At 44.2% G+C, this 23,888-nt stretch overlaps 1 protein-coding gene across 9 annotated transcripts in view; it reads right to left on the bottom strand.

Annotated features, from left to right (window-relative positions):
• ZMYND8 (zinc finger MYND-type containing 8) overlaps positions 1–23,888 on the bottom strand; it is a 423,241-nt gene that overhangs the window by 219,850 nt on the left and 179,503 nt on the right. For 8 of the 9 annotated variants that reach the window (XR_003858448.1, XM_029614639.1, XM_029614638.1 and 5 more), the window contains one exon: positions 18,297–18,389. The exons of the other annotated variant lie outside the window; for it this stretch is intronic. Coding sequence is in view for 7 of the 8 variants with exons in the window: in XM_029614639.1 (XP_029470499.1) it covers positions 18,297–18,389 (93 nt within the window). In the remaining variant the exon portion in view is untranslated. The remainder of the gene's footprint in view (positions 1–18,296; positions 18,390–23,888) is intronic. 9 annotated transcript variants of the gene reach the window in all.

Genomic DNA, 23,888 nt, shown 5'->3' with positions numbered 1-23,888 from the left:
CAGGTAGTCCAAGAGCCAAGGCGTGGGACAGGTGAAAGGGTCAAGACCCTGCTCCGCATACCAGACCAAAAATAGCTTCCACTTCAAACTGGTAGGACTTTCGCATGGAAGACTTATGAGAAGCTACCAGAACCAGTGAGACATGGTCCGAAAGGTCTAGGGACTGTAACTCTAGCCTTTCAACCTCCAGGCCACGAGGGCCAATGACCGGAGGTTCGGGTGGCGCAACCTGCCCTTATCTTGTGTGATGAGGTCGGAAGAGTGCCCAGCCTGATGGGTTCCTGGATCAATAGGTTGCGCAGAATCAGGATCATGAAGCCTCTATCCTGTTCGAGTTTCATGAGGGTCTTGCCTATGAGTGGAATCGAAGGATATGCATATAGAAGACCCACCCTCCAGGACTGGGTGAAGGCATCCACGTTCGGTTCCCGGCCCTCCTAGAACAGGGAATAGAAGTGGTTCACTTTGTGACTCTGAGGGGACGCGAAGAGATCAAAGTCTGACAGACCCCACACCTGCAGAAGATCTTGTCTGCCACGGAGGGGTTGAGAGACCACTCGTGAGGGTGGAACGACCGACTGAGGCGGTCCGCCACCACATTCTCCGTCCCCGCCAGGTACACCGCATGCAGGAGCATGGACCGTGACAGATCCCAGGCCCAAATCTACGCTACCTCCTGACAGAGGAGATAGGAGCCAGTGCCCCCTGTTTGTTCACATACCACATAGCCACTTGGTTGTCTGTATTAAGACAACCTCGTGGGACAGGCAGTACTGGAACGCATAGAGGGCATACCACATCACCCGGAGTTCCAGGAAATTTATCTGGCATCTCGCCTCAGACTTCGACCACACCCCTTGAGTGCGGAGGCCATTGACATGGGCACCCCAGCTGATGTTGGATGCATCTGTGGTGAGGTTCACCTGAGCAGGAGGGGGCTGAAAGGGAAGTCCCTTGCTCATGTTGGCTTCCTGTGCCCACTGAGCGAGGAAGAGCCAAAGCGGTTCGTTATCCGGCCTAGCAAAGAGAGTTCCTGAGTGGCCTGGTGCCACTGGGACCACAGGTGCACTGCGTTACCCCATGGCCAGGCGGACCCATTGGGGTGACCATGCATTGACAATGTTATGTGACCCAGCAACCTCAAAAGCAGGCGGGCCAAAGCCATCTGCCTGTGGCGAACCGTCCTGACTAAACCTGCCAGGTTGGCTCTGCAATCACTAGGGAGTGTCCAGGTCCGCCCCAATGAAGCTGGGCTGCTGGGATGGCATCAGCTGGGATTTCGGAAAGTTGAGGAGAAATCCCAGCGATTGGAGGACCCCGACTGTCGAGTTCAGGGACTGCAGGGCTCCGTCGAGGAACTCCTGATGAGCCACTCATCTAGATAGGGGAACACATGCACACCTTTGCGGTGTAGGTGTGCTCCCACCACCGCCAGGCACTTGGTGAAGACTCAGGGTGCAGAGGCAAGCCCGAAGGGAAGAACCCTGTACTGGAAATGCTGCTGGACTATCACGAAGCACAGGTATTTCCAATGAGAAAGAAATATGGCATGTGTGAGTAAGCGCCTTGCAAATCGAGAGAACAGAGCCAATCTCCCTGATGAAGAAGTGGGAGTAAAGTGCCCAATGAGACCATTTTGAACCGCTCCCGCTGGAGGAACCTGTTTAGGCCCGGAGGTTGAGTATGGGACGGAGGCCGCCTGCTCACTTTGGAATGAGAAAATACCTGGAGTAGAACTCCTGACCTCGTTAGGCGCGAGGAACCGGTTTGATAGCTTTGGACTACAACAGGGCTGAGAGTTCTAACACAAGAGTCGATGCATGCTCCATGAGACTCCACCCCTGAGAGGAAAGTCTGGTAGGATGCTGAGAAGATTCAAGCGGTAGCCTCGTTTCACGATGGTTAACACATATCGGTTGGTGGTGATGGGCGACCAGCAGTCTGCAAATAAGCAGAGGCAGCCCCCAACTGGAGGGTCAGAAGCTGTGGGCACCAGGGTTAGGCAGCTGCTCTCTGCACCAGTCAAAAACCGGTCGCTGGGCCAGGCTGGGCCCAAGGCGCACGCTGTTAGCGGGAGTGGCCCTTCTGGACAGCTCGAGCCGGTTGAGCGCGTGAGGCCAGAGGATAGTATCTCAGTTGCCTATAGAAAGCCTTCCTGGGGATCCCTACGTGGTGCCCTGTGGTTCACTGAAGAGAGGTCTGAGGTGGTAGCGGACAACTGACACAGGGTTTCGTGATGATCTTTTAACTGGGCCAGCGTGTCTCAGACCTTATTCCCAAACAGGTTTTCCCCTGTACAGGGGAGGTCAGCCAGCTTTTCCTGGACTTCAAGGCGGAGGTCAGAGGCCTTAAGCCAGGCCCAGCACTGGGCACTAATGCCGGCCACTGATACCCTTGCCGCTGTCTCAAGCACGTCGTAGGCCACTCACACTTGATGCTTGCCAGCCTCGAACCCTTTTTGTGCAACGGACTCTAAGCCTTCTTGGAACTGCTGGGGGAGACCTTCAGCAAACTCCTGAACCTGCTTCCAGAGGTTGCAGTTGTACTGATTCATGTACAACTGATATGCCGCTATACAGGCAATAAGTATAGCCCCTTGGAAGACCTTATGGCTCAAGGCGTTCAAGGCTTTTTGGTCCTCCCCCGGATGCCGACTCCACCACCACAGATGGTGTTGAAGCTGGCTTTTCTGGAAGCCTAGGGCCCGTTACACCAAATAAATGGCATCCATCTTCCAGTTGACCGGGGCTACAGAGCCTGGGTGCTCCCATAACATAACGGTAGAGGAGCTCTAAGAGGACCTCATGTACCAGAACAGCCACCATTTCCTTAGGGACGTCCACAAATTGGAGGACCTCCAACATTTTATGGCAGGCTTCCTCTTCCATCAATAACTGGAAGGGAATGGCCTCTGCTATCGCCCAAATAAAACTGGTGATAGGTATGTCCTCCGGAGGGTGAGCGGCACCTCTCATCCAGAGTTGAAGGCTCCAACGGAAGATCGTTGAAGGCATCTGAGGAAAGCTCGGAGGAAGCTTCGCCCCATGAATCTGGATCGAGGAGGGAGTCCAAACCCCGGGTCTCGGGGCACCAGCATCGATGGTCGATCAGAGGGCCCTGATAACAGCCACTCCATCATCAAGGGCAACGGGCAATGGAAGCTGGGGCACTGGGGGATCCGATGGCCCAGGAATGGGCTCCGGCAATGATGGTGCTGCCTGTGGTGGCAAGCGTATATAGTTGCATCCTCTTCTTCCGAGGAACCCGGAATTGGGATAGTGTCGGAAGCAGGAACCGGTGGTGGACAGGGCACCTAAGGACCTCCGGGCACCAGCTGGGTCGGTAAGGCACAGAGCAGCAATTCCAACCTTTCCAGCAAGGCACCAACATCGAGGGCGCTGGACACAGCGCTGGCATGGGGGCTGGCGATGGTGCTTGCTGGAAGCCCTGGAGGGCACCGAGCACTGCCTGTTGGACCACACGGTCCAACTCCTCCCAAAATGCAAGCGAAGTGAGCAACAACACGAGAGGCAGGCAGGGCATAACCAGAGCCTCCACAGGTGTCCGCGGAGGCTCTGTATCCGACACCGAGATCGGTGGGGAAAACCCTGGCTCCCGTGTTTAGAGGAGGACAGGGCCTCCTCACCTCAGGGCCACTTAGGAGGGGGTTCGGCTGGAGCCAGTGCCCCTCCGGCATCGGTGCAGACACCGGATGGTGATGATAGTCTGTGCCGGTGTCAGTGCTTCCCACGGTGCTCAGCCCGGTCCTTCTCCGGCCTTGGACTGGCCAAATGCTGGTGAATGGCAATCTCCTGCACCGTGTTCATTGCGGCAGGGCGCTGAGGGAGAAGGCCCTGGGTCAGATCGATGCTCGCAACTCGACGAAGTCAATTCTCTGGAACCGAACAAGTGTTCTATCTTGTCCAGGTGGGCGCGCCGTGCTTTAGGAGTCATCCGAGTACAGCTAGGACACCGGACATCGTGGGAAGGCCCCAGACAGAGGACGCAAACGTTGTGCGGGTCCATGATGGACATAGTCCGCGGACAATGGGGGCACTTCCGAAAATCAGTCACCATTGAAAAAAGACAGCGCGCGGTCGGTGACCGGCAGCCACCAGGGGGGAGACACTCGGGAACAGACTGCAATCCGAAAAAGTACCTACTGAATGCCGGAGGAACAGATTCGCGAAGGGGGACCCCAAAGCAGGAAAAAACAGTGAAAAAACAGTCAATTTCTTCCACGAGGGAAAAATAGCAAAGAGCTCCAGAAACCATGAGGCAACAGCACCGCAGAAAAAAAAAAAAAGAGACTGAAAGGGGACCCTGCATGGTTGCGGTGTTAGTGGCATGCTGGGCATGCTCAGTGTGCCAGTCAAAATTTCTAGAAACTGTGACAAAAGTATTCTTTGCCGGGCTCCATCTGATGATGTCACCCATCTGTGAGGACTACCATCCTGCTTGTCCTGGGAGAATCAAGGTGCCCAGACCATTTTGAACTTCTCCTGTCCAGAAACTGGGTCAGTGTCCATAGGTCCAAAATGGGCTGAAGGCCACCAGTTTTCTTGGGAATCAGGAAATACCTGGAGTAGAACCCTTTGCCTTGCTGGTCTGGCGGAACTGGTTCGACTGCCTGAGCCAGCACGAGGGCAGAGAGCTCTACTTGAAGTATCTGCAATTTCCCTAGTGCTGTACACCAAGAACACGGAGGTGAGCAGGGTGGAACTCACTGGAATTGCAACTTGTAGACATGGCGCACGATGGACAAAACCCAAAAGTCCAAGGTAATCAAAGTCCATCAGTCTACGAACAGCTATAGTTGACCCCCCCCCTCCCCCCCCCCCATTGGGGAGTCAATGCCACGCACAGGGAACTGGCTCATACTCCCTGGCCACCACTCAAAATCTCTTGGCGGGGTTCTGTGGTGGGGCTGGAGCCGGGCATACATGGTTGCCTCAATCTTGGTCTCGCCGGAGGCTGTTGATTTCTCGCCCTAAGTGCCGGTGGATGGTACTTGCACGGCTGGTAAGAAGGGCGCCTCGTGCACTGCCGAGGGGGCTTCTTGGGAGGCTGGTGTCGGAAGTACTGGCCAACAACTGCCAAAGGGTCTCATGGTAGTCCTTCAGTTGCATTATCGCCTTTTTAATCCTGTCACCAATCAGATTTTCACCCATACAAAGCAAATCTGCCAAGCGGTTCTGGACCTCAGGGAGTAGATCAGCCATACGGCGAGCCCCAATGCCTGCTGTGGCAGTTCTCATAGCCGTCTCGAAGACATCATATGCAGAGCGCACCTCATGTTTATCACTTTCGAGGCCCTGTTGTACTACCCTATGGAACTCTGCCTGAAACTGTTGCGGGAGGCATTCCCCAAACTCCTGGGCCTGTTTCCATAGGTTCCGGAAATACTGGTCCATACACAGTTGGTAACAAGCAATCCTGGCTGTTAACATTCAGCCTTAGAATACTTGGTGTCCTAAAGCATCCAGAGCTCTATGTTCCCGCCCCAGTGGGGGGCTAAGGCCTGAGTTTGAAGCCTCTTTGCCTTCTTCAAGACCGACTACCACTACCGACTGGTGGGGGAGCTGACAGCATTCAAAACCAGTGGTAGGCTGGACCAGGTAAACCGCGTACATCGTGCAGGTCACTGGAGGCACCGAGATGGGGTATTCCCATAGGCAGGCTATCAGGTCCTTGAGATGTCATGGACTGGAACAGCCACCACTTCCTTTGGGGCATCCAAGAATTGCAAGATCTCTAGCATTTTGTGCCTAGAGTCCTGTTCCGTTAAGAGCTGGAAAGGCACAGACTGTGCCCTAACAAATCCAGCAAAGGAAAGATCCTCCAGTGGGGATTTCAGTTGCTCCTCCGGTGGATAGGGCTCCAAGGATAAATCCTTCAATTCTTCTGTGAGGGACATAGATACCTCCCCTTCCCAGGGATCATAAGGGGCTTCCCCCTCATTGTGTCCGTCCGGAGACATGGGGAGACGAGCACCCAGCTGCATTCGAAGCACAGGCCTCGTCGGAACCAAAGAGGGAACTGATGACACTGGAGGGGCTCAAGGCCGTAAAAGCATCACTGGATCTAACGGCTTCGAGGCACCGACCCCAATGGCTCCGGGAGAGCTGGAAGTTGGCAGGGCACTGTGTGCAATCGGGGTGCCAACGAATCAGATGGCCCTTCTTCGTCTGAGGAATCATTCACTGGAATGAGAATCAGTGGCATCGATGCTCCCTTACGCCATGAGGGGGCTTGTGCATCGGCGCCGGCTGTGTTGGCAGGACACCGAGCAGCATATCCAGCCGTTTCAGTAAAGGCACAAGCACCAGCGGAGTGAGCTCCTGTGGCAGTGGTGGTCCCAGAGGAAACGGAAGCTCAAGGCCCTTTAAGATCCAGATGACCATCAACTGCCCATGCCTCTCCAACTCCTCTCAAAAGCATCAGAGGACAAAATGGCTTGAGGAGCATGTGGTGGCAGAATTGGAATGTCTCCTGTTTCACTGAGAGTCACCAAGCCCTCCACCAGTGTCGGTGGAGGTCGCCGAGAGACTTTGGAAGGATCGGTGGGAACCAATTCTTCTGCCTGAGACTGCTTCGGGGGAGGCACTGATGTGGCAGATGCCTACCCACGGTCTGGTTTGGAGGAAGACAACCTGTGGTGATGCTTCAACTTTTCTCAATGTTCACCTCGGTCCTTTCCTTGAACAGACGGTGGTGGAGAAGAACCCAACCATGAACGAGATGATACAGAACACGCCCGGCCCCCCACTCCCACCTCAGGACAGAGGAGAGTCAGCTGGGGTAACCCCAAAGGGGTTGAGGCTCCGACCTCCTTCCTGAGCGGGGTGGAAGTCCCTAATGCCAATGATGGATCTGAACACTTTGGGCTGAATAACTTCTCCATCTTGTCCAAACATGCCCGACAGCCCTTGGGGGTCATCTGGGCACAGAGATCACAACCATGGACATCATGGGCTGCCCCCAGGTAAAGGACACAGACCTCATGGGGGGTCTGAGAGGGACATAGTCTGGGGGCACCGGCGGAAGCCAGACGATGCCATTGCAAAGAGAACGCGGCGCATGGTCGGTGGTTGGCGGCCACCGGGGGGCGATATCGTAGGCGCTTGACCGCGAAGAACTGAATGACTTATCAGATCGCAAAGGGAGAGAACCCGAAAAAACACAAGGGACCCTACGCAAAGCCAGAGATATCAAACACTGCCGAAAAAGAAGAAAAAAAGCGTGAGCTCCACGATCGCAAGGCGAAACCTTTGTGGAAAGGAAGAGACTGAAGAGAAACCCTGCGTGGACGCGTGGTTAGTGGCATGCCGGGCCCCATCTGATGATGTCACCCATTTGTGAGGACTACCATCCTGCTTGTCTTTGGGGAAAGCTGAGAGTGTAGCTGGGTTTAAAAAAAAAAAAAAGATTTGGACAAGTTCATGGAGGAAAAGTCTATAAGCCATTATATTAAAGAGGACTTGGGGAATTGTATCCTAACCCAACCTGTATTTGCTTGTTTATTTTATGATTTTATTTTATTTTTCTTCATATTGTTTTCAACTGGAAGGGTGGGACAGGGGAAGGAGGGATGTGATGAGGGAGGAGGAATTGAGGATTGGATAAATGAAAGCTTTCACTCAAGATGTTGATACTTTGTATGTTGCATGTTGTTAATAAACAGCTATATAAAAAAATTAAGTGGTCTTTGGGAAATCCACTGCTGATCCCTGTGATAAGAAGCATGGAATATATTTACCTTTTGGGATCCTATGAGGTGCTTGTAACCTGGATTGTCCACTATTGGAAACAGGATACTGGGCTTATAGATCTTTGGTCTGACTCAGTAAGGAAAATCTTAAGTTCTTACGCTCCCTTCAGTCTCATCTCATATGGCTTGCTGTACAGACCCCACACCATTTTGATTGTCTTTCTCTGGGCTACTTCAATTCTTCCTTTCCCTTTCAGAGATGAGATCACCAGGAATGAATACAATATTCCAAGTGAGACTCACCAAGGATTTATAAAGGGCCATTATCACCTCCTTTTTTTCTGCTGGTTATGCCTCTTTCGAAGCATCCCATCTTTCCTCTGGCCTTAGCTACCAGTTTATTGCATTGTTTCACCACCTACACATCATCCAACACTAATTATCACCCCAAAGTCTGTCTCTCTCACTTTGTGACACACTTTTGAAAATTGCACAGGACAACCTTTGTTTTGTGGAGGATCACAGGAAAAGCTTCAACTCAAAAAATAAATGCCAACATTATCCCAAGAATCGAATTTAGATAACACACAACAAATATTAGATAGTGACCATCATAATAGGCATCATCGTGTAATTAGATAATTTCATACTCTGCCTTATATATAATCATTGGTCACAAGTAAGAACTTTTTTTTAGAATTTTATATTTTGCCTCAAGTGAAAGTCCATCACCAACTAAAAATAGAATCCTTATTATTGGAAATTCAACCATTGTACATATATTATTTTAATAGGGATATGAATCGTTTTTATAACGAATTGAAATATCGTATGATATTTCTTAATTCGTTATATATCAGTTAAAACAAGAAACGAACACTTTTTCCCCCAAATTTCGTGAAAATTGTTTTTCGGGTTAGCGCACACTAACAAAAAACCATTTATTTTTGTTACTTTTTGTTATTTTTGTTAGTGTGCGCTAATAGGAGTTAGCGCACACTAAGCCGAAAACGATTTTTTACTTTAAAAAAAAAATGCCGATCCACGGGAAAGCGAGATTTTCCCGTGGCCACACGAACATAAACAATCGAGCACCGGATGCACATCCCTATATTTTAACCCTTGTGGAAAGTTAATTCATGTCCGAATGTCCAAATTTTTCTCAATAGTATTTTACCGACACCCATCTTAATGGTATTTTACCGATACCTGACATGGAGCCATGTTTCAGACAAGTGTCCTTTATCAAGGGCTGATTCACTGCATCAAAAAAGAACAAGGTATATTATTAACCATCATCTTCAAAATATTTTCAGCAAAAATAAAATGTTTCTTACCAGAGCAACTGTGAGCACTACTTACTATCAGAGCAGCATAATGGCGTTTCAGCGTTCTACTTCTGGTATTCCTCGGATCTCCGTTAAATGCTGTGTTACTGCATATGGATACCACCCCCCTAGCATTAGAGCAGGGAATTCCACTCGATTGCACAATTTAGACCAAGCGGACTCACTGTATTCAAACAGAAAATCCACTGTTCCTCTTTAAAATTGAGAAAACTGTTAGGATCTCCTCCTCGAGAACTGTCTGGGACATGTTCAATTATTCACCAGTATAAATCTTGAAAATCATGATGTTTCTCCAACAATGTGTTACCATCGGTGCTTGTGTCTTACCCGTGTTGATACAACTGTGATGTTCGGTGAGACGAATACGGATAGAACGCTTGGTTCTACCAATATAGTACAGGTTACACGGGCAAATAATTAAATAGATAACATATTTGGAAGAACAATCTGTATGTTGATGTGCAATATGCTGAATACCCTGTGTATCCATCGGGGCCCTGTGATGGCTTGATTACAGAAAGAGTAATGCTGACATGGCTAATGTCCTTGAGCACTGGGTTGAACAGAGTCCGGAATAGGTTTTAAAAATAATGCATTACCTCTTCTCCCACATTTTTTCCATGACTATAATTTATTTATTTATTTAAACTCTCTTTTCTATACCGTCGTTAAGCTAGAAACAGTCACAATGGTTAACAATAAGGCACTTAAAATAATGTTGCTTAACTGTGTTATTTTAACATCTAGACAGGTGCCTGTAAGGTATGGTACAGAGTTTCATAATAGCTATATGGTGTTAGGTGAGATTGTTTTGCTTAGGTTTATCAGATCAGTTCAAAAATATTAATGTTCTACATGTTATCTGTTGCTGCTTAAAAGTAAAAAATTCTCAGTATGAGTAGGTGTGTTGTGTCAAAGCACAAACATCGCTTTCTACAATTCTTTGGATTCTATTCTCCATTCTCTTTGTGGTATGCTTGTTTAAATAGCCATGTTTTTAGACTTTTTTTGGAATAGTCTGATGTCTTTTTGCAATCTGATTTCTGACGGCTGGAGGGGGTCATTGCCTATAGCGCGGATACTCTCTACGATTTGCTGCGCACGTCAGCGAGATCCATGGTGTCCGCTGTCTCTGCGCGAAGACTCCTCTGGCTCCGCAATTAGGCGGCTGATGTCTCGTCCAAGGCGCACCTTGGTTCATTACATTTCAAAGGGAAGTTGTTGTTCGGCAAGGAGTTGGAAGTTACCACTAGTCCCGGTATCCTCCGACCCTGAGTCACCACTGATCTTGACCCCAGCCATGCTTTTAACACAAAAGACTAATAACATTCTGTGCCGCAAGGGGACTTTGAGGGCAAAGGAATTCACAAACGCCAATTGAAACAAGTCCAACAGCTTGCCAATTCCTTTTGGAGTCGTTGGAAGAAAGAGTACTTACCAACTCTCCAGTTTCGAAGCAAATGGCAATCCAACAAACCCAACATCCGAGAAGGGGACCTTGTTCTTCTCAGAAATGGTCAATTCCAACACAACAGCTGGCCCCTGGGGCTCGTCATCAAGACTCACCCCGGAAACGACGGACCTGTTTGTAAGATCGAAGTAAAGACTACGAACCAAGGGACAGCCAAGGTCTTCTACAGGCCCGTCAGTGAAGTGGTACTCCTCATGCCACGTGAAGAAACCTGAACTTCGTGGACCATTGTCCACACCAAAGACTATCTCTCTCTGTGTTGTCTGTCTTTCGTTTCAGCTTGGTGAAACTCCTTGAGGAAGACACCATTCACCGCCTAGATGACTGGATGACCGAGACGCCTGCGAACTTCCCTGAATGTCGCAAGATCCAGTTATAATGAACTTTACACTGTTGCATATTGATATAAGAATTGATGTTGTGGTATCTTGTGATACCAGACGGGGAGTGTTCTGTCCCCAGTAAAGGGTACATATTTGTGTATGTATAAAGTGCAGCCCTCTTATGTTTTCCACAGCCCCTCCTTCCTAATACTTGTGACACTTTATGTAACCCAGAACAAAAGTCTGAGAGCCCTGCCTTTAAAAGGAGTTTGCCTTTAACAGAAGCCCCCTCCCTTCTGTTCCTCCCATTGGGAAAAGGATCTGTATGCCTTCTTAATATAACCTGGGTCCTTTCAGGTGCCTTATTGGCTGAAGGGACTGCTCTTCATGTTCCCTCATGAGTCTCTTAGGTCCTGGGCTCGCTGTGATTGGTTCTCGCCCCTTACCTCAGCCTGAGGAGATTTTCTCCTGTGTTCACTTCCAAGACGGAGGGTCTGTCCCAGCTAAGCCAGTGGAAGACTCACATGCTTGTAACCTCGGTTACATGAACAGCTCTTTACATTCCTCTTACTGCTTTAATTAGAAAGACTAATCAGCTTCAACCCCTCGTTGTCCTTCCCTGCGTCCTAAGAAACTTCACCTACCTTCCCCTGCCTTCCTACAGCCACAAGGATCTCTGCCAGAGGCATAGACGTTTGGAAACAACACTTGTAAGTAATCAGAAATTATCTTTACAATAAATGATTTCAAACATTAAGATCTTTGTTTTGAAGACTGGTTGAGAGGAACGTTAGCTGCTTTGGATGAGGGAACTTTGAAAGTTTCTGTGAAACAAGCAGTATAAAAGCTGTACAGTAAAAGGCTTTACAGTTAAGAACTGTATAGCCTGTAAGGTATGGTACAGAGTTTCATAATAGCTATATGATGTTAGGTGAGATTGTTTTGCTTAGGTTTACCAGATCAGTTCAAAAATATTAATATTCTACGTTATCTGTTGCTGCTTAAAAGTAAAAAATTCTCAGTATGAGTAGGTGTGTTGTGTCAAAGCACAAACACATTGCTTTCTACAATTCTTTGGATTCTATTCTCCATTCTCTTTGTGGTATGCTTGTTTAAATAGCCATGTTTTTAGGCTTTTTTTTGGAATAGTCTGATGTCTTTTTGCAATCTGATTTCTGACGGCATGGTGTTCCATAATGTAGGCCCTACTAATGATAGGGCTCTATCCCTTACTTGAGTTAGTCTTGCTGTTTTGACTGAGGGAATAGTTAGTAATGTCTTGTTTGCGGATCTCAGGTTCCTGTTGGGGACGTGTACTTTCAGTGCAGTGTTTAGCCAATCTGTTTTTTCGACATGGATTAATTTATGCATGGTACATAGTGATTTGTATTGTATTCTCTGTTCAATGGGTAATCAGTGTAGTTCAATTAGGGTGTCAATGATATGGTCCCTTCTACTTTTTCCAGTCAGAATTCTTGCCGCCATGTTTTGCAGTATCTGGAGTGGTCTAATTGTTGTGTATGGTAGACCCAGGAGAAGGGCATTACAATAGTCAGTGTTTGCAAAGATTAATGCTTGTAGCACCGATCGGAAGTTGTTTGTTGTTAGCATGGGTTTTAGTCTCCTAAGAGTCAAAGGTTTGTTGTAACCTTCTCTTATTTTAAAAGATATATGTTGTTTCATATTCAGTTCAGTGTCAATTATCACTCCTAGGTTTCGTACTTTCTCAGCTAGTTCAATCTTTTGGTTGTTTTTGAGTGTTATAGAATTCTGAATGATTTCTAGATTTTTTTTCTTTCTAGATGTAGAAATTCTGTTTTCTCTATATTAATAACTAACTCCATTTGGTTAAGAAGCTGTTTAATAATATCTAGATACATGTTGGCTAGGTCCAGAGTTTTTTTGATTGTATTGTCAATGGGAAGAATTAATTGAATATCGTCAGCGTAGATGTAATGCGTTATGCCCAGTCCAGCTAAGAGGTGGCATAGTGGCAGCATGTATATGTTAAATAGTGTGGCGGATAGGGCAGACCCTTGTGGGACTCCTGTTTGAAGTTCTATCTTATTTGACATTATATCTTTGATCTGTACTTGGAAGTATCTGTTATTTAGTGATAATGGGTAATTCTGCAAAGACTGTATGTACTTTTACTACTGGCCAGTGATGTCTAATAAGCGCTGCAATTGAAGACGCTCTATCAGAAAAAGGTAAAGTACACACCAGAGGTGTGAGTCTGAGAGGTAAAATAAACACATCGGGTGAGGCTGAGAGTCAGCGGGTCAACTTCGAGCACGGCGGTGAAGGTATTTTCCCTCTCCCCCCACAGCTGGAGACCGCCCGGAATGAGACCGGGAAGCGCCAAGACAAGGTAACGTAGAAATATATTTAAAAGTCTCCGATCTCCGAAGCTCGAGGAATCGCACAGGCGGGTGCCTCTCAGCCTCACCCGATGTCGGGGGCTAGGTCCCCGCCAAACCGAGGCTTACCTCTGAGGGATCGCGGAAATCACCTCGGGAATTCTCAACTGGGGGAGGGACCCAATGGGTGTCACCACAGGAGAGCGGGGCTCGACTGTAGAGGTAAGATTTCTTTTTATTTTGGTTTTCTTTGGTAAAATTACTCTAACGCTGTGCAAGCGTGCATAGAGTCCCTAACTGCTATGGAGACGGAAAATACTGAAGAGTTGCTCTTCCTGCAGGGGTATATGTACTAGGGCTGACGTCAGATTGAAATCTGATCCGTCTCCAACTGCTATCAGGAGTACACTATACCCATTGGTCCTGAGTCCATCTGCTACACGCTAGGAAATGTAGTGTTTTCAGATGTTTTCACCAATAAAAGCCATTGTCTCTCTGTGTGATAGGCATGTTTTTACGCTTTCTTGATGAATTTATACAGGTATCCATGAACTTTAATAACCTCCATTGTAAATGGTCAGCTTGGAGCAAAAATTCTTGTTTTATGCTACAGAGACGCCGGAGGCGCAAAAACTGGCCTACAGGCAAATTTTTCCAAAGATGGTAAGGATGGAAACTAGAAAAATGAAGTAAGGTATTTCCTTCACATGGTTTTCTATATAGGCTAGTAGTCAGAGAATCATCAGCCTTAGTAATTGCAATGTCCAAAAAATGAATAGTGCGTTGATGAAACGATATTGTAAACTGTAAGTTGCTGTCCAAGGTATTTATCCACTGATGGAATTGTAGGAGATTACGTTCATCTGCATGCCACAAAAAGAATATATCAATGTACCTTGTCCAGTGAGACACATTCTGAAACTACGTAGAATTATACAAGAAGGATTCCTCAAAAGATGTCACATATAAATTAGCAAGACTGAAACGCCATTATGCTGCTCTGATAGTAAATAGTGCTCACAGTTGCTCTGGTAAGAAACATTTTATTTTTGCTGAAAATATTTTGAAGATGATGGTTAATAATATACCTTGTTCTTTTTTGACTCAGTATATCAGCCCTTGATAAAGGACACTTTTGTCCGAAACACGGCTCCATGTCTGGTATCTGTAAAATACCATTGAGAAGGGTATCGGTAAAATACTATTGAGAAAAATTTGGACATTCGGGCATGAACTGACTTTCCACAAGGGTTAAAATAAGATAAGTACAATGGTTGAATTTCCAGTAATAAGGATTCTATTTTTAATTGGTGATGGACTTTCACTTGAGGCAAAATATAAAATTCTAATAAAAAGTTCTCTTACTTCTGACCAATGATTATATATAAGGCAGAGTATGAAAGTATCTAACTACACGACGACTCCTATTATGATGGTCACTATTTCTCACTTTGTGCTCATCAGTCTTTCTCCCCAACACATACAACGCCTTTGGATTGCCATATCACAAATGCCTGACTCTGTTCTTATTGGCATTGAATTCCAACTGCAAACCTTCAACCACTGAGTTTTTCTACAATACTTCTCATTTTCTCAACTCCTTCAGGTGAGTCAACTCTATTGCAGATCTTAGTATCATCTGCAGAAAAAAAAAACAAGTTTTAACTTTCTAATCCCTGTGCAATATCACTCACAAAGACACTAAATGGAATCGATCCTTGAGAAACTCCACTTATCACTCTTCTTTGTTCAGAATAGGTTTAATTTACCACTACTTTCTGATGTTTGTCAGTCTGTCAATTTTTAATCCATTCTACCATCTTGTAACCCTCTACCAGGATTCTCATTTTATTATGAGCATCTTATGCAAAGGCTCATAAGTTTCACATGGTCATCTGACTTAGCCCCAGCCAAAGCCCTTGCTACTGTGTTTTGTAAATCTATTTGCTGATACTTGAAGGCTTTGTGCTGTGGAATACCATGGTGTGGGAAATGCAAAAGCTAGCGATCAGGGAGTAAATGGTGGTAGTTAGATTGCATTTTTCAAAGGAGTTATGTAATTGTCAATAATATGGACTTCACCATAGCTGATGTGGGTTTTTCTTGAGAGTGGAGTAGCAACTTACTGGTTAAAAAAAGGCAGAAAATCAGGGAAGCCAGAGAACAGCTTAGATTTTAAGTCCTCTTGGGCATAGAAATAATTATGGTGCCTGAATTGTAACTCGCCTTTTGATCAGATTTGGAGAAAATGAGTAGTTAGATAGACCTCCAGACTACACACAGACTCTGCAGGTTGAGGGTGGGAGTAATAGAAGCTGTCCATACCTGCTCACACAAAGAAGTTCTGGTTTGGATGAGTTGAGTTTAAATTTGTGATTGCTGAGCCATTGGGCTACTGATAAGATTAGAAATAGTGGAGTGTTGGTCTTTTATTTTAACACAAAGCTGGATATCATCGGCATATAGATTTTCAATGCTTCACAATCCTAGGTGACATCTTAGCTCAGATGCCACAACTAGGGATGTCATGCTCAAATCCCAAACAACAAATACTATCCCTGTGCTGATTCATTTTAGATGTCTTCTTAAGCATAAGTAGAACCACTTGAAGCCATTTGCTTGCTTCTCCAACACCGTGAGAAAAACAGACAATACAAAACCAAACAAAATGTCTGCAGCAGAATAAGGCAGCAGACAAAAACCTGCCAAAAGCTAACTGGAATGAAAAAAACCCCAGGGCAGTGGGGCTGACATGAAAAGAAAACTTTAGAAACTGACAAAAAATCAAGGACCTATTACAGATGACTTAGGTGGCACGCAACACAGAATAAATAGAAATTAGTAGATGTGCATTCATTTGAAACAAATGTGAAAAATGTGACGAGGAAGCTAAACCCAACCCAGTTCCTTCCAACCCCCTTCCCACCAATAAAACCAGCTGCAGAGTCTGGATCTATCCAGCTGGGCTGAGCTGAGCTGTGCCTAGCCTGGGCCTCCCTTGGCCCACCCACCCCCTCCAAAAGAACTGATCAGAACCAGGGCCAAAGAGCTCCTTAGCCCCAGTTATCCCTTCATTTACTTTAGTACGTTTATTGTAATTCGCCTAGTACAGCTGATCCAATATAGGTGGAAAATAAACAATTTTAAAGAAAGGGAAAGGGAAAGGAGCAATGCCCATAGCATAGAAAAATAATTGGCTGTGATTCAAACTAAGAAGATCCATGATTCATCAATGAGTGGGGCTCATGCAAGAACTCCTGCGCATTCTCAGAAAAAAACTTTTTCATGGTTTCTAAGCTTAGCTAGATTTTTTCATGTTTGGTACCATCAGATGACATCTACTTGTGTGGCTGACCATCCTGCTTATTGACAGAGAAACACAAACATCTGACCTTATTTTTTCTGATCTGAAATTGCACTCACTCAACCCATCTCCCCAACAGTCCATCCCCAAAATTAAGAATCATCCTCTTTCTACGACAACAAACAGCACACTTGTGCTCGAATTTATTATCATCTATAAAAAGGTGGACCTGACAGAAAATGAAGTGCTGCCAAAATCCTCAGTTGTTTGTCTTGAAATTTCATGAATACTGTTATCATTGTAATTAGCTATATTTAATTAAGTGGTTCCCAAACTTGTCCTGGGGACTGATCAGCCAGTCGGGTTTTTAGGACATGCAAAATGAATAAGCATGGGATATATCTGAATACATTGGAGAGCCAATGTATGCAGAATTTCTCTCATGCCTATTCATTATGGGTATTCTGAAAACACAATGGTCAGTGAGGAGTCAATAGGATCGGTTTGGGAACCATTAATCTAATTTGGCTGCTTTAGTATTTTCTAATACTATTTTACAAAGAAAGCTTTTTTAATTTTTGGGAAAGATGACTCACTTTTACATACTAATGACAATCCTGAAAATAGGCATTATTTTCATTTGGAAACGTTAACTCTATGAATCATACTCATGTGCTACTGAAGGTTCAATGTAACTTCATTTCATTTTCCATTTTTACAACTTTCTAACATATACTTTATTTAAAAAATATGACAGTTACGTTGTGTTTAAAATACACACAATAAAAGTCATACTTTCAAGAATCGACCTTAGACAAATGTGCAATGTGCTTGGTGCCAGAGGGAAAGGCAAGAATGACTGCCATTGCAGTGGGGCCTGAGGAGCTCAGTCTCTCCCCAGCCTTCGATCAGCAAGGGAAGAACTTTTTTTTAATCAACAATTCATAGTTGAAAGTTTAAATGATTGCTCAGGAACCTGAACTGAGTAAGGTGTGGTGTTGGCAGTTAAGTCCCTTTCCAGTTAAAGACTTGGACAATCATGGTCCCATATAGTGACTGTGGCATTCGTCACAGAATACTGCAGTGGTTTGCGGAAGCTTTCTGCAGCACTTAAGTCTTACACAGTGGTCTCTTACCCAGGTATTACTAGGTCTGACCAGCTCAGGAACCTAAGGCATATTTACAGTAAAAAGCAGAAATTCCCATAAAAAAGAAATCAATAATGGGCATATCTTGTCAGTCTCTGACTTTTACTCATACTTTTCACGATAATGAAAGTTGCCATAAATATCAATCTCTAAATTGCCTGTGATTGCTTAGTAACTTCCAGCTCTTATTGGCATTGTTTATGGCTTAAACAAAGTTCACGCAATCACCACTGTGCAATAAAAACAGAATCTGAAACTCTGGATAGATGCTTCCTGTAGATATTGGACAGTAGGTGTCACTGTAATGATGTAGTACAGAAAAGACATCCTGAGCTTTCTATTCCTTTGCTGTGCAGTAACTAAATATGTAAAAATTACTTTAAACCAGTGAAAAGTGCAGATTATTTCAAAATCACCCAATAGCCACACAGAAGCAAACAGAAAGACCCAGTTTTACACAGCAATTTTTTTTATCAAAATTAAGTTATTGGCAAACTTAAACAGCAGCAATTATGCCTGATATGAGAACTATACTGTACAGACATATAATCAGTTTATACAGAAAGCAACTTCACAAACTAAGCGAGCAAAACTAGTTGCAGCAGTTTTATTTCTTTAATGCAGACCAACCTTTTCTAATGTACAAAGGTCCATAGGATGGAATATGTACTCTGAATAATCAGGATGTTGTTCCAATGAAACTGGTTTTTGAAATGGCTCTGTCTGTTAAAGAAAAAGTAAATAAAATTAATAAAAGCAAAGCTTGTCCAGGTTTTTCACCCTTCATGGTCAAGTATAAACACAACTGCATGTGTCATGTTACATTTCTTGCGTGATTTGTGAAATATACACAATGGTGGATTTTGTGCCAGGTCATTTACCCAGAACCTTTTTAGCAGATAAGTGGCTTGTGTGGGTCAAAGTGAAGGAGGCTGCATAAGTAGCCTATGCAGGCCAAAAGGAGTTAGAAGCAGCATCAGCAGCCCATTCGGGCCCATGAGAAAGAGGGGTCTTCAGCATCACCAGGGTCCTGTCTGCCGATGAAGTGCCTAAAGGTGCAGTCAGACAGACAACTGGGGACAAGGGGGGTTGACAGAGAGAGAAAGAGATTGCTGTGCTGGAACTGAGACAGACTGCTGAGGACAGAGAAGGATTGAGAGACGGGGACTAGGAGGATTGAAAGAAAGATGGAAAGCAAGTTTTCTTACCGCAAACAGTGTTTTCCGTATAAAGCAGGATGAATTAGCCATTAGATGTGGGTGATGTCATCTGGAGGCATCAAACAGACTTGTTTCTCCAAGCTAGTAAAGCTTTGAGCTCAACTGAGTATGTGCGGGATTTCTTCAGTGAGTTTCTTCAGTCTATACCAGAGCTAATCTAATTATGTACTCGACTCTCCAAGGAGGTGGTCAGGTACTCCCATGGCTAATTCATCCTGCTGTTTATGAAAAACACTGTTTATGGTAAGCAAACTTGCTTCTTCCATCGATAAGCAGGCTGAATTAGCCATTACATGTGGGGAGTCCCAAGCTGAGGGTTACAGCAGAGCATTTACTTAATAAGCAACCTGGCCACACCATGGAGAATAGACTATAGTGAGAACAGATTTTGCAAAACTGCTTGTCCAAATTTACTCTCAGCCTTTGAGAGGTTGTCAAGACAGTAGTGGGATATAAAAGTATGAACAGAAGACCAAGTTGCAGATTTACAGATATCTTCAATAGGTACTTCTTGAAGATGAACAACAGAAGCAGCCATAGCTCTCACTTGGTAAGCTTTCACAGATTCTGTGACTTGCAATTCTGCAAAAGTGTAGCAGTGGTGAATGCACTTAGCCTGCCAGTTAGACAAGATATGCGCCTGTTGGAATCTTATGAGACCAACAATTTGGAGGTTTTATGATGCAACTGAGTTAGTTTCTTGTAATATGAGAAGGCCTTTCACAGTCCTGAGTATGTAGGACTTTTTCACCTTCATGCACATGGGGCTGAGGAAAGAAGGTAGACAATATGATGGATTGACTGAGATGGAAAACAGACTACCTTCAGCAGAAATTTCAGGGGAGTATGGAGATCCACCCTGTTATGGAAGAAATGCATGTATGGAGGATAGTGGACGACAGCTTGGAGTTTGCCGACTCTTCTAGAGCAGTGTTTCCCAACCCTCTCCTGGCATCACATCTAACCAGTTGGGTTTTCAGGATATCTGTAATGAATATGCATAAGAAAGATATGCATATTATAGTTCTCCACTGCATGCAAATCTCTCTCATGCAAATTCATTGTGGCAATCCTGAAAACCTGACTGGATAAGTGTGCCTGCAGGAGAGTGTTGGTAAACACTGTTCTAGAGGAAGTCACTAGATCAAGGAACACCACATTCCATGTCTACAGGAGCTGACTCCAACGGCTCAAAGGGAGGCTTCATCATTTGGGAAAGGACCACATTCAGGTGCCATGAAACAGGTGGCTTTTGTACCAGGAGCTTGGCATTCAACAGACTTTCATGAAATGGGATATCAGTGGATGAGTAGAGATCAGTTTGCCATCCAGTTGTATATGATAAGCTGCTATAGAGCTGAGGTGCACCTGCACCAAAGAGGTGGTGAGACCTGAGTGAGAAAGATGGAGAGTTTAGCAGATACTTACGTTTGCAAGAAAATGGGTCCAACGCATTTTTGTTGACACCATTTGGAGTATCTATTCCATTTGAAGGCATGATTTCTCTTTGTTAAAGACTTTCTAGATGAGACTAGCATGTCCACAATATCTGATATCAGCGATTACAGAGTGTTCAATATTCAAGCTGTGAAGCTGAGGACTGAAAGGTTGGAATAATACAATGTCCCATCTTCCAGAGTTAACAGATTAGGATCTGTTTTCAGATGTAAGGGGGGACTGCTGGAAAGTTATATGAGATATGCATACCAGATCTGTCTGAGTCATACTGAGGGAATGAGGATCAGCCAAGCATATCTCTGAAGGATCTTTTGCACCGTTCTGGTGATAAGTGGTAATGGTGGAAAAGCATACATGAGGCTTTGTCTCCACTCAAAGAGGAAAGCATCCTGAGCTAGTCTGTAATCACTTGGCAGAACTGAGCAAAATTATTTAGTTTTGTGATGATGTGAATAGGTGCATTGATAGTAGACCGCATAAACTGAAGAGTTGGCCATTGACTGCTGTAGAGACCACTCATGTGATTGAAATACTACCGAAGCAATCTACCATGATTTTGGAGATGCCAAGCAGATAAGTGGCCTGTAGAACAGCTCAATTTCTTTCCACCCAATTCCAAATTTGTAGGGCTTCTTGGCAGAGGCCATGATCCCATTCCTTCTTGCTTGTTGCAATAAAACATGGCAACATGATTGTCAGTTTGAATTAGGATGCTCTTTACCCAAAAGAGAGGCACAAAAGTTGATATAGCATATCTGATTGCTCTCAGCTTTAGTAGACTGATTTGATAGCGGCTCTCTTTTCAGATGGAAATGAGAACAGAGTCCTTGGATACTGTAAACAACGTGACTGATGATATAGGTCAGTTACTGATTTTTGAAGAAATCTCTATATTAGAATTGAAAATGTCTCAAATAAAACTAGCATCTGTGTTGCTCAACTCCTGTCCATCATGGTTATTGAAGGATGTGCCTCTGAAGGTACTGAAGTGGCTATTATCTTTTGTAAATGGATCACTGGAGAAAGAGTATCTTCCGCCTCAGGCAAAAAAGGCTGCTATTTTACCTTGTCTGAAAAGTGATAATCTTGATCCTAGGTTGTGTTGTAATTATAGACCGGTTTCTAATATTCCTTATATTGCTAAGATTGTGGAAAAGGTGATCACCACTCAAGTGACTGATTTTACTGAAAAAGTATATTCCCTTGATATAGCTCAGGAAGGATTCAGATGAGGGTGCAGTACTAAGACTTTAACTATGATGGATGAGATGTTACCGAGGATAGATAAGAGCAAGACTACCGTATATTATATTAATGCTACTGGACCTCTCAACTACCTTTGATTTAGTTAACCATGAAATTTTGTTGCATCAGTGTAAGGATGCTGGATTGGGAGGTACATTGCTTAAATGGCTCTCTAGCTATTTAAGAGATAGAAAGCAGTTTGTTTTTTGGCAAGGGAAGGAATCTCTTAGTAGAGATGTTCATTCAAGGCTACCCCAGGGCTCTTCTTTGCCTCCAATTTTATGTAACGATTCTGGCACCCTTGGGGAACAATCAGGATGATTTAGTCTAGAGCCTGTATCATTATTTGCAATAGTGTCATGTTTAAATTGTTCAAGAACATTGTTGTTGAAGTTGGGCCCTGGTCAGTTATTGAAAACGCCAATGATGGAGGGAACAAATTTATTTCCAAAACCAAAGGTAAGATCCTTGGGAGTTACCTTAGATGAGAATCTGTCTATGGAAAAACAGATAGCAAATGTGTATCGCCATATTTATGGGAAGTTGAAGATGGTTAGACAACTTCGGCCATATGTAGATTTCCAAGTTTTGAAAGCTGTAACCTATGCTTTAATACCAAACTTGCATAGATTACTGCAATACACTAACAGTGCTTACCGGGAAAAATTACCTATAAACTTCAACTGATTCAGAATACAATAGCATGTATAGTAATGGAGCAATCTAGAAGATCAACAGAGGGCCCTTTATTATTTCAGCTTCACTGGTTACCAACAGTGTTACAATATAAATTTAGAATTTTACTTTTAACTTTCCAGGATCTCTGAGGTATTGGATCTCCAAGAAAGAAAATGAGATTAAAATGGTATGATGCACCTAGGAGTCTAAGATCTAAGGGGAAATCTTTGTTGCAAACTCCCTCTGTTAAAAAAAAAAAACAAAAAAAAAAAACTACCACCAAACTAAGGGCTGGATTCATCATTCCTTGCAGAATGATGAATCCAGCGAAAAAGGGGGCGGAGGCACGAAGGGGGGGGGCTGCGAAAGGCCGCAGCCATTCACACCGTGGTGGTGCGATTTCGACGGCCACACTGCAGCCAGCTGCAGCCTTTCATACAAATAGCGCCACCGTAAAAGGTGGTGCTATTCGCCGCGCTACTGCCAGTGATAATGTTCCTCCCATTATCGCTGGCAGCGGTGCCACAGACTCCTCCCCTCCCCGACTCCTCCCTTCCAGCTTATTTGCAGCCTATTGCACGCGAAAAGGCCCTTTTCATGTGCAATAGGGGTTTATCGCGTGCTAACGCACGTGATCAACGTTTAGAAAATAACCCCCTAAATTACAGAAAAGATATTTCAAGGAAGGAGTTCCAGTTAAATGAAACGAACTCCCCCTAGAACTGCGAGAAGATCTTGATTTGAAACAATTCAAAAAAAGAAGTCAAACCATGGTTTATGACCCAATATGCAAACAATTTTAAATATGCAGAAAAGTGAGGTCCAATGCTAGGTGATATTAAGTAGGCAGAAGTTTAGGGTTTTGTTTTTATTGTTTTATTATTGTAAGATGTACTTAAGCTTTGTTATTTATTTATTATTTTAAATTGTTTATATACTGCCTTTTCAATTAAAAATTGATCAAAACGGTTTACATTTGACCACAGATATAATATAAACATAAAATAAACAAATCCATGAAATCGGATAAAACATACATAAAATAATATAGCAATCAAATACTTCATAAGAAAACATTTAAAAGAACAGTAAAAATAAAAAAATAAAAAATAAAACAACTAGGCCTGTATCAATTCAAACAGCGAGAAACTGCATGAGAATATTGAGGACCATGAAGACAAGTAAATATTAGGTGTGTTCTGCTAAGTGAATATTAAATGCTATTTGAAAAAGGTAAGTTTTTAGAGTTTTCTTGAATTCCTTAGTATTTATTTATTTAAGGCTTTTCTATACCGGCATTCATGATACAATCATATCATGCTGGTTTACAGATAACAGGGGAGTGAAAACTTTGTTCATTTAACCAGTGCAGAAGAAGCAAAAAGTTACAATATAACAAGGTCATTGAAACTGGGGAATGAAGGAGAATAAGAATAGATAGGAATAAATATAAACTTTACAGAGGTAGATTATTTACATTGTGCAGTAATTGAGATTTGTCGGAGATCATTTGGTAAATTGTTCCAGATTGATGGTCCCACTACTGAAAAAGCTCTTTTTCTGGTTATATCTAACCTAGCAAGACGGACAGAGGGGACCTCAAGTAGGTTTAGATTTAAAG

Source organism: Rhinatrema bivittatum, chromosome 8, assembly GCF_901001135.1.
Source record: "Rhinatrema bivittatum chromosome 8, aRhiBiv1.1, whole genome shotgun sequence".
NCBI classification, from domain to species: domain Eukaryota; kingdom Metazoa; phylum Chordata; class Amphibia; order Gymnophiona; family Rhinatrematidae; genus Rhinatrema; species Rhinatrema bivittatum.
The sequence above is the reverse complement of the archived record's forward strand: the minus strand, read 5'-3'. Positions and strand labels throughout refer to the sequence as shown.